At 44.8% G+C, this 13157-nt stretch overlaps 1 protein-coding gene across 2 annotated transcripts in view; it reads right to left on the minus strand.

The window, feature by feature from the left end:
* Positions 1-13157, minus strand: part of HM13 (histocompatibility minor 13) — a 35522-nt gene that overhangs the window by 20615 nt on the left and 1750 nt on the right. For both annotated transcript variants that reach the window (XM_043983389.1, XM_043983390.1), the window contains exons 2-3: positions 8702-8800; positions 5140-5222 (exon numbers count right to left, since the gene is read on the minus strand). In XM_043983389.1, the coding sequence (XP_043839324.1) occupies positions 5140-5222; positions 8702-8800 (182 nt within the window). The remainder of the gene's footprint in view (positions 1-5139; positions 5223-8701; positions 8801-13157) is intronic.

Raw genomic sequence — 13157 nt, forward strand, 5'->3', positions numbered from 1 at the left:
CCAAATGGGATCACAAAGGGTCTGACACAACTCAAAACAACCAAAAAAAAATAGAGCTGAAAATTGGACTGGACTCTCTAGGACACTTAAATCACTTCAGAGTTCAGTTCCAATTGTGCCTTTGGGTAACAATAACTAAAACCATGTTTGTGCTATTGTATCAACACATTTTTCCTTTCCCCAGCTGAGATACTGTTCAGAGAATGGCTCACCTACTGCTATCAAGTGGTGGGAGAACTGATATAAATGGCTATGTGGCATCTTGGAACACAGTGTGCTTATGATCCTAGTTCCATACATTGGTTCCACATACTTCAGAGGACATCTGTTCCTACATACACAGATAGGGGCTTAATGAAAGAAGACCAATTTGGTGGTAGGGACTGATGATGTGGGGAAATGTAACACTCCAGTAGGGGAAACCTATCAGCAGACTGCTTATTAGTGCTCATAGAAGCCAAAATGATGGTTTTGAATGTCACCTCTGATTACTGAATCAATCCCAGGTGTTTAAATGGGAACAGTGAGGCCTGGAGAGGAATGGCGTTCTGAAAAGATGCCATCGTTTTCCCTCCCTTGAAAACAATAGCTTTCTAACTTAGCCAATCCCAAGTCATCAAGAGGCCATTCTGGACTCAATCTTTACCAGGGATCAACACTGGATTAGAGGACTGTAGACCTAACCTTCAGTATCAAGCAAATGTAACACACAGTCCTAAGTCAAAGAGTGGCAAAAAGTCCCTCAGAGAAACATGCTGATGACAAAGGATGGGGTCCTGGTGTGTAACAGAGCTGGGAGCCTGCCTCTAAGAGCCAGTTATATAGAATTAAATTAGAGGCCCCTTTTAAGGTTATATCTTTCCAACAGGGGTGGGGTGGGGGTACTAAAGAATCCTCCCCCCCACCTAAACATGACCAGATTTTCTAACACTTCAATTCCACCCCCCCTTTCCTGTGCCTTAGGAACCAATTAAGAAAAGAAGGTCATAAACCTTGGATCCAATGCCCCAGGACTCCGTGTCTGAATAGTGGGAATTCACTCTAACTGTAGGATTTGCTTCCAGACTTATGCATCAATGATTCCCAGAGGGTGTGACCAGGTTGTACCATCAGTTTCCACCATGTGTGTTCCAGAAATTGTACAGAACTTACCCTTGTAATCACATGTGCCAACTGGAGTCTAGAGAAGGTCTTGTATTGTGCCACAATTCCCCATGGCAAAGAGTAAGTACTGTGCTGGGAGCCAAAGACGCTTAAGGACTGCTACTCTCAGCTGGTCTCGAAGGCCTCAGTGTCCAACTGTGCATTGCTGCACAGGTAAGTCAGTCAGAAAACCTCTTTGTTTCAGGTGGCCTCTGCCCTCAGCTCCTGCCTGGCACTCTCTTTCTGTTTCTGGAATCTTCTAGTCCTAGAACTTTATGTGCAGCACTAAGCCTTCCTTTCCCACCGACTTTACCAAAACTTCTATGCACTATACAAGCCCACTGATTGGTTTCCCTGACCGTGACATCAGTGATGGGAAACTACTCAGACATAGAGGAGAGAGTCTGCCCCTCCCTAGAAAACTTCTGACCTCATATCTGTTTCACCAAGTTGTTTTGCTGTGAGACGAGATTCACTCTGCACTGAACCAGGAGCGAAGAGAACTTAGGTTCCAGGTACCGGGTCTGATGGGCTTCATCATATGGGATCATCGGTTCCCTCCCTTCTCTTGCTGTAAGCTGAAGATCACTTTAGCCAAGACCTAGCAAAGTCCCTCAGCTAATTGTGGCATAGATGTTTTGTCCTCATGGCTGTGTCTTGTTCCTACTAGTGGCTATCACCTGGTATTATCTGTCTCTGCTGAAGTGATCTGTATGGATCCTTTGTCTTGGATCTCTCTTCCCTAGCATGGTTTTAGATATCTCAAGTTAAGCCTTATCCTTCCTTTCCATGAATTAAAATGAACCTGCAATAAAAGTCTATTGCTGGGGGCAGCTAGGTGGTGCAGTGGATAAAGCACTGGTCCTGGATTCAGAAGGACCTGAGTTCAAATCTAGCCTCAGACACTGATACTAGCTGTGTGACCCTGGGCAAGTCACTTAACCCTCATTGCCACCCCCCCCAAAGTCTACTGCTTCTGGCATCAATACCCAGGTGTGCCTCTTCTGTGGAAGCTTCTGAGTCCCCCAAGAGCAGCTACAGTGGACTGGGACACTCCTTCAAAACAGATCCCTTAGAAGGCTCCACAATTCCTTTTAGCGGGACAGTGGCCTCCACTTGAGGCAAATCTGAGCTTCTGTTTGGGAAGGGCTATACCTGACTTTTCCTTACTAACAACAGCGGCAGCACCTCACGTTCTACAGCACTTGAGAGTTCACCACACATTTTCTCCATTACACATCTGTGAGGCAGAGCTGCAAATACCACGTACTGGAGAGAAGAGGGAACAGAGGTTCCACATTGGAATGGGCCCCTCAAGGTGTGCTGAGGGCAGTGTTCTCCTGACACCCGGCTCAGGGCTTCTTCTAACACCTGCGTGCTTCTGAGAAGAGCTTCAATATACCATGAGGTTGCTTGGCATAGGATGGCGACAGCAGACAGCACAGCACAGCACAGCACAGCACAGTGGGGAGACAGGGCCGACTTGGAGGTGGCACAGTCTGGCCTTTAAGCCCTACTTTTGACACACACTGGCTGGGTGACCAAAGGCAAATGGCTTTACCTCTCAGTGCCTTGTGTCACTCTCCAGGACTTGGAGTCAGATGTGAATCACTTATCTGCATTAATGGGGGAGGGAGTTTCTCTATACTGATGGAATCATCAAATTCTCCCCAAATAACAAGTGCAGCTAATGTTCTTTTGGCACTTTATGCTTTCTGTGCTGTCATGTCACTCCGGCCTCACAACATGAATGGGAGGGCAGGGCAGGGCAGAGATTTTATACTTGTTTTACAGGTAAGGAAACTGAGGTCCAGAGAAAGGACTTAATGGGAGCACAAGGTCTTCCAGAGAACTAGGGGAAGGTGGACCTCTGACTGGCTTCCAGGTCTTTCCCCACAGTGCCCCAGCTGGAGGGAGGCAATGCCAGAATTCAAACCTGGGTCACCGGTTATTATAGGATTGAGAACTAGTGGAGCACTCAGAACTCCTCAAATTGAACCATTTCTTTCTTCTTTTTTTTTTTAGTGAGGCAATTGGGGTTAAGTGACTTGCCCAAGGTCACACAGCTAGTAAGTGTTAAGTGTCTGAGGCCGGATTTGAACTCAGGTACTCCTGACTCCAGGGCTGGTGCTCTATCCACTGCGCCACCTAGCTGCCCCTATTTCTTTCTTTCTTTCTTTTTTTTTGCAGGGCAATGAGGGTTAAGTGACTTGCCCAAGGTCACACAGCTAGTAAGTGTCAAGTGTCTGAGGCTGGATTTGAACTCAGATCCTCCTGAATCCAAGGCTGATGCTTTATCCATTGAGCCACATAGCTGCCCCCTATTTCTTTTTATAGAAGAGGAACCTGAGGCCCAGAAAGGAAAACCTTGTTCAGTGTCACAAGAAAACGAAAGAATGGATCTAGGATTCCAACCCAGGCCCCCTGGATTCCAAAATCCAGTGTTCTTTCCACGGCAGGAATTCCAGAACTCCTCTTCCTCCCCCAATCACACTGAGGGTCAAAAGAGGAAGCAGGACATGTGAGCCCAAATATTTTAAAATTAAGATCTGGTGCTTTCATGGCAAGGAAGGAAGTGCTACGAGGAAACCCCTGACGGGTGGGGAAGGGTCCAGATACCAACATGACTTGCAGAAACTGAAAGCAAGATAAGATCTGCAGGCTGTCCTTGCTTGAGGGTGCCTCACTTCCTGAGTTGTAATGGAGATGGAGTTTTGGTAAAATGAATGCAACCTGTCACATACACACTACAGAGACCTCTCTCTCTTTAGAACAGGTCGGAGGGTTGTCACTACCCCCAGAGCATCTTGAGAAGAGTGTTATGAAGGAATAGGGCATAGTGCAAAAAATACTGGGCCAGGAATCAGGAGGTATAGATTTTGACCCTGACTCTACTTTTAACTCTTGGTATAACCTTAGGCAGGCCTCAGTTTCTTTTTTTGTTAAAGTGTAGGGATTAGATTAGACCAACTGTTCTCAAACGTTTTTGGCCTCACGACCCCCTTACACTCTTAAAAATTACTGAGGACCCTTGAAAGAGCTTTTGTTTATGCGGGTTATATCTATCAATATTCACTGTGTGAAAAATGTTTTTTCAATTAATGAAAATTTATTTGACTAAATGAATTCTAAGATTCTTTTCCTCATGGTCCTTCTCCTCATGGAACTTACAGTCAGAATCCCTGCCCAAGTTAACAATTCTACAATAGAATCATTCTTCCTCAGAGTCTGTCTCCTGGGCTCTGGCCCATTGACCTTGGTGTCTAGTATAAAGGAGAAGCATAGACCCACCACTCCCAGCTTGGATCTTGAGGGCATCCCACCAATTCCTCAACCTATAAGAGGGCCTCTCTCCCAGACCAAACTGACTTTCTTTACAGAGAGAGTGACCACAAGGCCTCAAGAACTCTAAAAAATGAAAATGTCTTAGTATAATTATGAAAATAGTTTTGACCTCATGGATCCCTTGAAAGGTTCTCGAGATCCCTAGGGGTCCCCTGGCCACATTTGGAGAAGAGCTGGACTAGATGTTTTCTGCGTCCCCTTTTAACTCTGACAACACTACATTCTACAATTTGGTGACTGTCACTATCTTTGCCTTCTGCTGAGGGTTCTGTCATCTCCAGAAGATAGCTCAGGACTCTGCACAGAGTAGGTGCTCAATAAATATTTACCCATGAGGGGCAGCATGTGGAATGCTGGACTCTGGACCAGGAGAGACCCTGGCTTGAATCCCAGCTCTTAACACTTACCAGCTATGTACCTTGCACGAGTACTCTCTGAGTCTCAGTTTCCTGATCTGTAAAGTGGAGATGCTTTTACTACCTCCCATATAGACTTTTTGTGAGGGAAGTGCTTTGTGAACCTTAAATGGCTATACAAATACTAGCTGCTGCTGTGGATGGTAAAGACAATGAGAAGAAGGCTGTGAAATCCCTCATCCTCCCCTGGGAGAAAACTGTTACCCGTATGTGGAGGAGGACTGGTCCCCATTACCTGATGGTGTGAGAGAGAGCCAAGATCCCCAGCACGAAGAAATACATGGAGAGCAAGAGGTTGATGTACTCTTGAGAGAAGATCTGAAGTAGAAACAGAAGCAAATACATACACAGGTGGTTGAAAGTATGTTCCCCTGTGGCCACCATTAAAGCTAAGACTTGCTACCCGCTCTTACCAACCATTTTTCATTTCAGGCCTGGCATTACTGCTCTGTGGCAGGAGAAACAGGAATGGGGCCAAGGGTTTTAGGCAATCTCAGGTGTCCCCTGGCTCCCTGTGGCTTCTGCAGCTGGGCAAAGAGGGAGACCAAAACATGGCTCTCCAAAGCTCCAACCCAGGGTCATGTGTAGGATACATCCTAGCCTTATTCAGAGCAGGAAGGCAGGCTTCGCTTCTACCTTTATTCACTACCCATTAAAAAACTGCTTTATTGGTGCCTTTTTTTAAACATCACTGTCACTTCCAGTGACTCTTCCCTCCCCTGTAAAAAGGAAGTGTAACTGAGTAAAATACAGGATTGTCTTGACCCTGTCTGTCAATGTTTGCCATATTCTGCATCGTTAGTCCATCACCCCTCTGGAGAGCAGTTGGTCACTGCTTTGATCAGTGTTATTTTTCTTCATGTTACTGTGGTCCTTGTCAACACAATTATTAAGGACCTACTAAGTGTAAAGCACTGCACTTGAAAGGTAGGAGGTACATAAAGATAAAACTGATCCAGGATCGCTTCTGTGGAGGTTAAAGTTTAGCAGAGGGAGAGGGCGTGTGCCCAAATAGGCAATAACTAGGAACAAAGCTGGGTCCTGGCAGACAATGCTTTCTACAGCCTCTCCTTCTGCCTTGCTCTTTTACTTTTCCCCTTCCAATAGACTGTGTTGCAGCCAAACCGGACACGTTGCTGTACTCTGTTGTGTTCTTGTCCCCTTCCGTTTCTATCCTTTTGCTCATTCCTGTCCCCCATACCTACACAATTCTCTTTCTCTCAATTCCTAAGCCCCCACCTTAGCCCTATCTCCATTTGCTGAAGTCTCTCACTTCCTTCAAGGTCCAACAGCTCAATGCAGGTGCTACTTCCTTCATGAAGTCTTTCCTAACAGCATCCTTTAGCCCACCCCTCCCGAGGAGCAGTTATTTCCTCCTCAAACCTTCTCAGAATAGTTTGCCTGGACTTCTTTTCTGCTTTCATTTAACTTTTCCCCTGTATCAGTTATTTGTGGTTTTGGCTTTTCCCTGTTCCTCTCTAGGAGACTATACATTTGCTAAGAGGTGAGATATAAATGGGTGGAACCAATGAGGCCTGCCTGGAGACCTTCCGGAACTGCGATGCAACAAGCATGAAATGATAGTTTCCCATTCACAATGAACTCATCATTCTCCCCTTTGGGAGAAGCTCACATTGGCCACTCTCAGGAAAAGGAACGAGGCCTCTACTATGTCATGACTCCCCAACCTTTTTCCCTTCAAGGCCACGTGGGCTTTCCCTGTCTCCCAGGGGAGGATGAGGCAATAAGAGCTCCCCATCCTACAATGCTCTGAGGTTTAACAAATGCTTTACCTTATGAGGCAGGTAGAGCACATATTATTTCCTCCATTTTCTCCACTGGGGAAATTGCATTCCAGAGAGAGAGAGAGAGAGAGAGAGAGAGAGAGAGCGCGCGAGCACGAGAGCGCGAGCGAGCGCAAACTGCTCAGGGTCACAAGCTAGTGTCAGAGCAGGGACTGTGACCCAGGTCTCCTGACTCCAAGATCAGGGATCTTCCCCCTGCCTCTTTTTTTTTTTTTTTTTTTTTTTTTTGGTGAGGCAATTGGGGTTAAGTGACATGCCCAGGGTCACTCAGCTAGTAAGTGTTAAATGTCTGAGGCCGGATTTGAACTCAGGTACTCCTGAATCCAGGGCCAGTGCTCTATCCACTGCGCCATCTAGCTGCCCCCCCCCTGCCTCTTGTGCTGCCTCCCAATACGACATAATGACTGTCTTGTGATTAGTCAAAGTCTCCCCAGGGACTTGACAGACTCCCAAGGGTCTCCTTTTAATTATGCAAAGGAGGCAGCTTGGCACACTAAGAGAAGGCCTAAAGTTGAGTCAGTAGATGGAGGTTCTTTCTAGTCTTGCCTTGCCACTTCCTAGCTATATAATCTTGTATGAATTACTTTACCTCCTCTGTCAAAACTGGAGATGAAAATCTTTGCACTCCCTCTCCTCCTTTCAGGGTTGACATGAAGAAAATATTTTGTATTAACATCAACTATATTACTGGCATTGCTCATTGTAGCCTGCTGTCTAGAATTAAAGCCAGGTTTTCCAGCTCTCCCTTACAGAGTAGGAATTGAATAAATGTTTATGGAAATTAATTTAATCATGAAGATTTTCCAATTTCTGTAACTCCCTAATTCTTTTCTCTGCCCCAATTCTTCTTTGTTTGAATACTTTCCCTTTTAGCCTCTTTTGGTTAAAACAAGGGTTAACTTTTTTGGGGGAGCCAAAGACCACTATGACAATCTATGAGGCCTATGGACCCCTTCTCAGAATGTTTTAAAATGCATACATGCACAGGATTACAAAGGAAACTGAGTATTTTGAAATAAAGATGTAATTTCCCCCCTCATCCAAATTCATGAATGCCTAAAATCTATCTAAGCTTCCCCTGGGACAAGGAACCAAAGGCTTCTAAGAACCTCTGCTCTGGACCTTCCTGATGGACTCCTGCCCAGACTCTCTGGCCTAGATTCCTGACCTCACGTTTTGAGAACTTAGCTTACCTTTTTGGTCTGCTTGACTCCAATACCAGTTATTGCTACACTCTGCTCCCCGACTCCTGCCCCTTGCTACACAGAACAGTAGCAGCCTTGCCCATTCCCTTGTTCCAGCCTCTACTTGCATTCAGACGGCCCACTCCCCCTTTCCCTACATCTCTAGCTGATAAAATCCTAAGCATCCCTCCCAAAGTCCATTTCAAATGTTGCTTCCTCCAGGAAACCATGTCTGCTCCCCAGTCAAAACGACTGCTTCTTCTTCCAACTTCGCAGAATACTATGTTTCTCTTAAAAACTCTTTGTAATCTCACTTCTGTGTTCTATCTTTTGTCCCCCCTCCCTCCTAGGTTGAAAGTTATGTGAAAACTTTCTTCTCTGTATCATACCTACCCATTTGCTCAGTGCCCAGCATAAGGCCCTGTATACAGTGATCAGTGAATATTTGATGAATTGAAATCCTCAAGGCACAATTTATTTGTATGTATTTAAATCTGTATCTGTTCATTCTAGCCCTTCATTCACACTGATGGTATTGTGGTCTTCCCAACCACAAGGGGCTTTGCTTGTGGCAAAATTCGAATTTGACTCTCTGAAGGGCCCTTAGCTGGTTTTATCTTATCAAGTCCTTGTGATTGGTAGAATATGAGTCCTTTAAAAGTCCTTCCTCTGCCACATTTCTCAAGGGGTCACTAGACCACAAAAGGACCAGTTCCAAGTAAATCTGAACTCAGAGCTTCTGGGAGCTTATTAGATCAGGACCAATGAAGGGAGAAATATGTATTCAGATCAGAAGCAAAAAACTCACTTTAAAGAAGAGGTAGAGGCCCAAGAGTGTGCAGCTAGCGATGATGGGAAACCGGGCAGCATCTCGACTGGTAATGGTTTCTGGCATATCTGAAGCATTCTGCAATTAGAAGAAGGGCATGGGCTCGTTATGAAGTCAGGTGTTCCTCTAAGATGCTTTTAATGAGGTGTCCCTAGGGCAATCCTTATTATCCTAAAAAGGAACATGAAGCTTTTATTCCTATTAAGGTTTACAAAGTGATTTCCTGACAACCCCATGAGGTAGAGATTACAAAGATTAGCACAAAAAGGGCTGTATTATGAGTCAAAGGCGCTGGATTCAAACCACAATCTCTGTGACCTTGCACAAGTCATTTAACTTTTTTTCTTCTCTGCAAAATGGGGGGTGGACTAGATGACCTTTTAAAATCCCTTCCAACTCTAAATCTGTGTTCCTATGACTTGCTCACAGTCACAGAGCTATAAATGATAAAGGTAGAATTTTAACCCAGGTCTCCTGAATCTGGTCCAGCTCCCTTTCCACTACATAATGATTCTTCTCATCAATACAAAGTACAGGATAGGGAGCTCTGGTCATACAGCAATTTATGTAGAAAAAGGCCTGGGAGGGGGTTTCCCTAGTGAATTACCAACTCAGTATTAACCAAAAATGTGATGAGGCCACCAAAAAGGCTAATATCCTCACCCTTTTTTTTTTTAAAGTGAGGCAATTGGGGTTAAGTGACTTGCCCAGGGTCACACAGCTAGTGTCTGAGGCTGGATTTGAACTCAGGTACTCCTGACTCCAGGACCGGTGCACTATCCACTGCACCACCTAGCTGCCCCTTCCTCACACTTTTTTAACAGAGGTAAAACAAGGGGAATAAGGTGACTACATCCTCTGCCCTGCTTAGGTCATGTCTGCAATACTACGTTCAGCTATGGATACCCCATTTTAAGAGGGAAATTGAGAAGCTAAAGAAGGATTCACTGGAGGTATTAGAACTAGCTATCCTGGAGAAGAGTTAGGGGAACACAATCTATGTGTTCCAGTATCTGAACAGACATTGGGTGGGGACGGTGGGGGGGCTTTTGTATGGCTCCAAAGGCCAGGACTGGACCCATTGGTGGTGGGGTTGAGAGAACAGCTGGGAGCTTTCAGTTCAATATAAGGAAGAACTTCCTAACAATCAGAGCTATTCCACAATGGATTGTGCAGGAACCAGGCCCCATCACTGGATGATCATCTGTGGGGATGCTAAAGAGGAGATTCATATTCCAGGAAGGGTTGGATGGGCTAACCTCTAAGTTTCCCTCTAGTTCCAAGGCAGAATTGTGGAAATGAGATATTAGGCTTCAGACGGTCAAGAGATTTAGAACCTGAAGGGGCCTTAGAGCCATCCCTCTCAATTCAATAAATGTTTATTAAATGCCTACTATCTGATAGACCTTAGGGATACAGAGACAAAAAACAAAGCCTCTGGCCTCAGGGAGCTTATATATTATGGGGGGAGAAGGGAATGGGGTGGGCAGGAGAGGGAGAAGAGGGGAATACGTATACAGATTAGTAAAGATAAACAAAATAAATCCAAAGGAACTTCAGGGACACTGAGAAATCAAGCAGGCCTTCTAGTGCAAGGCTTGTACTCTAGAACTAAGTCTTGAAGGGAACTAGTGATCCTAAGAGATGATGTGAAAAGAAAGTATCCCAGGTGTGGGGGCCAGTCTATGCAAAGGGACTAAGACAGGAAAGGAAATGTCACATACATGGAACAGCACATGCAGGATGGGTTTGGCTGGAATGCTGAACACGTGAGGAAGAAGCTGAAGCCTGCCAGCTGAAAGGCTACACCTCACAGGTAGTTTAGGGGCTGAGTCATAGTTCAAACCCAGGACTTCTGACCCAAAGTTCTTCCAACTGTTCCACCTTTCCTCATCCTTGCCCAAGCAAGCCACATAACCAATGCCTTGGGGATGGCTCTCAGCTGCCCCACTGGTTTACAGCTGAAACCAGAAATTCACCAACAGATGCCTTTTTTTGGTGATGGCATTGTTCCCTCCCAAACACAAATACCTCTGGGACACTTAAATAAAGCAATCCAAATTAGGCCCTCAGATCCACTGTAGCCAACAGAAGATGATCCACTTTCAGCATGGGAAGAAGGATGCATACATCAGACCAGCTCTGAAGGGGTGAAAGGAAGAGTCTCTAAATCCTTGTATTCTAAGGGGAGAGCAGGCCTCAGAAGTTTCCTGGATTCAGGAAAGTAGCAGAAAGGCATTGGATTAATAGATTCTGAACCTGAAGGAAGCTTTGAGATTATCTACTTCACCGTGTTGCCTCTGAGACCTTCTCCCTGACTTTAGAGACTTGCTAATGCTTACAGAAAGTAAACATCATGAGTTTTGGTAAAGTCAGGATTAGAACTGAGGTCTTTTGCCTCTTTGGCCAGAGTGTGTCCCAGTCTGCTGTGGGTAGGAGGATACAAGGCTCAAAGCAGGGACAATGGTATAGCCCCGGAATATAGCTTTCCCCACAGTCATGTGATGGGAAGTTGCTTAAATCTTTGGGGATGGGTAAAAACCAGCCCAAGAACTCAGAACTCACTGCTCTGGGTATACCATTCCTTTCTGGAAGAGAGACAAACTTGGGCATCAGAAGGGCTTTCTTTTCTCCTTCTTTCATGCAGCAAAGGCCAGGAGGTCTGGTGTCTATCCCAGGTATTGTCTTATTATGTAACCTGGGCCAAGGCCTTCATCCTCTCTGTTGCTCTACCTGCAAAATGGAGTTATTACAAGTGACTCCCTTAAACTCATTAAGATTATTATAGGGCTTGTAATGTGAACAGCCTAGTACTTGTCTACAGAAAGGAGTTCAACAAACATTATTTGGTACAGGTCATTTGAAAAAAGGCAGTATGACATAATGGCAAGTATGCTGTTCTTAGAAACAGAAGGCCTAGAATAGAGTACTAATACAGCCTCACCTGTTTGGAGCCTCAGTTTCCTCCTCTGTTAACTGAGCAGGCTGGAGAGCTGGTGGTCTCAAAGGTGCCCCCGGCCCTCATATACTATAACTTTTTAAACTGATGTAAATCTCTCCTTCTTAAGTTGGTGCTGTATGGAGATAGCCTATGGGTGTTCTGTTCTCTGTGAATAGGATCATTATAAATTTCCAGTTTTGCTATGTCAGGTTTTTATAACGGTGGACTAACTATTTTAAAATCTGGTTGGCAGTTCAGATGTTGAATCTTATCTGGAAGTTTCTTTAAGCCACAGAAAATAAGTTAGGTTTCTGGACCAATTTGAATTGGAGATCTTAAATAGGTACACTTATGCATATTCGTTGGCTTCTGAAACACAAACATAATTAATGAAACCCTGACATAAACAGCAAGAATAAATTTAGCATCCAATTGCAACCTAAAAGCAGTTACTAGACTCAGACAAAAGCAACAGGAGTTGGCAACTCACTGTAAAGCCCTGAGGATCTGGGCTTTGCTAGAACAGTCTGATGTAGTGAATAGAGCCCTGGATGGGCAATAAAGAGATCTAGGTTCTAGCCCAAGCTCTTCTACTGACTGGCTATATGACTGTGGGAAAGTCACATCTGGGCCTCTATTTCCCCATTTGTAAAATAAGAAGGCCAGACTAGATCTCTTAAGGTCCAACTTAGCATTGTTAGCCAGCTATTGTTTATTTGGGTTTTTTGGCAGGGCAATGAGGGTTAAGTGACTTGCCCAAGGTCACACAGCTAGTAAGTGTCAAGTGTCTGAGGCCGGGATTTGAACTCAGGTCCTCCTGAGTCCAGGGCCGGGGCTTTATTCACTGCACCACCTAGCTGCCCCCCAACTTAGCATTAACACTCAATGCTCTAAGGTCCCTTAAAGTTGGGAATAGTCTATGTATTAATTAAAAAGTGGCCCACTACCCCAATATCTAAGACACTTATTATCTTTCTCCTGTAATCTTTTTTTTTCATATGGTTCTATCCCTTTCCTATACCACTAAACTGGAGACCTTAAGGACTCACCAGAGATTCCTGAAACCAGCAGTGTGCTGTAGTTGAGAACAGACTATATCAGGAGTCAAAAGACCAAGGCTCAAGTCCACTTAAAAGCTCTGACTATGATAAAGTCATATCACCTTGATGAGCCTCAGTTTCCTCATGTGTAAGATGGGTGATAATGATACTTGAACTCTACCTCATCAGGCTGTTTTGAGAAAAGAGCTTTGTAAACCATACAATTCTAAAGGAATGTGAGCCGCTATTATTATTATTATTATGAAAGGTACTGGAGAAGTACAGAAAACTAGGCCACCTCTATGTCTCTTAATTTTTCCTCTCAAATTAGAGTGGCTCTGGTATAATCACTACTGTTCTTCCTTCACTTACACAGCAACAAGCTCTGTCCTTCTTGGGAGGGAAGAGGGGCTGAGAACTCTCCTAAGGGCATCGTCAGGCAGCATGGTGGAGT

Source organism: Dromiciops gliroides, chromosome 2 (genome assembly GCF_019393635.1).
Source record: "Dromiciops gliroides isolate mDroGli1 chromosome 2, mDroGli1.pri, whole genome shotgun sequence".
Lineage (NCBI taxonomy): Eukaryota > Metazoa > Chordata > Mammalia > Microbiotheria > Microbiotheriidae > Dromiciops > Dromiciops gliroides.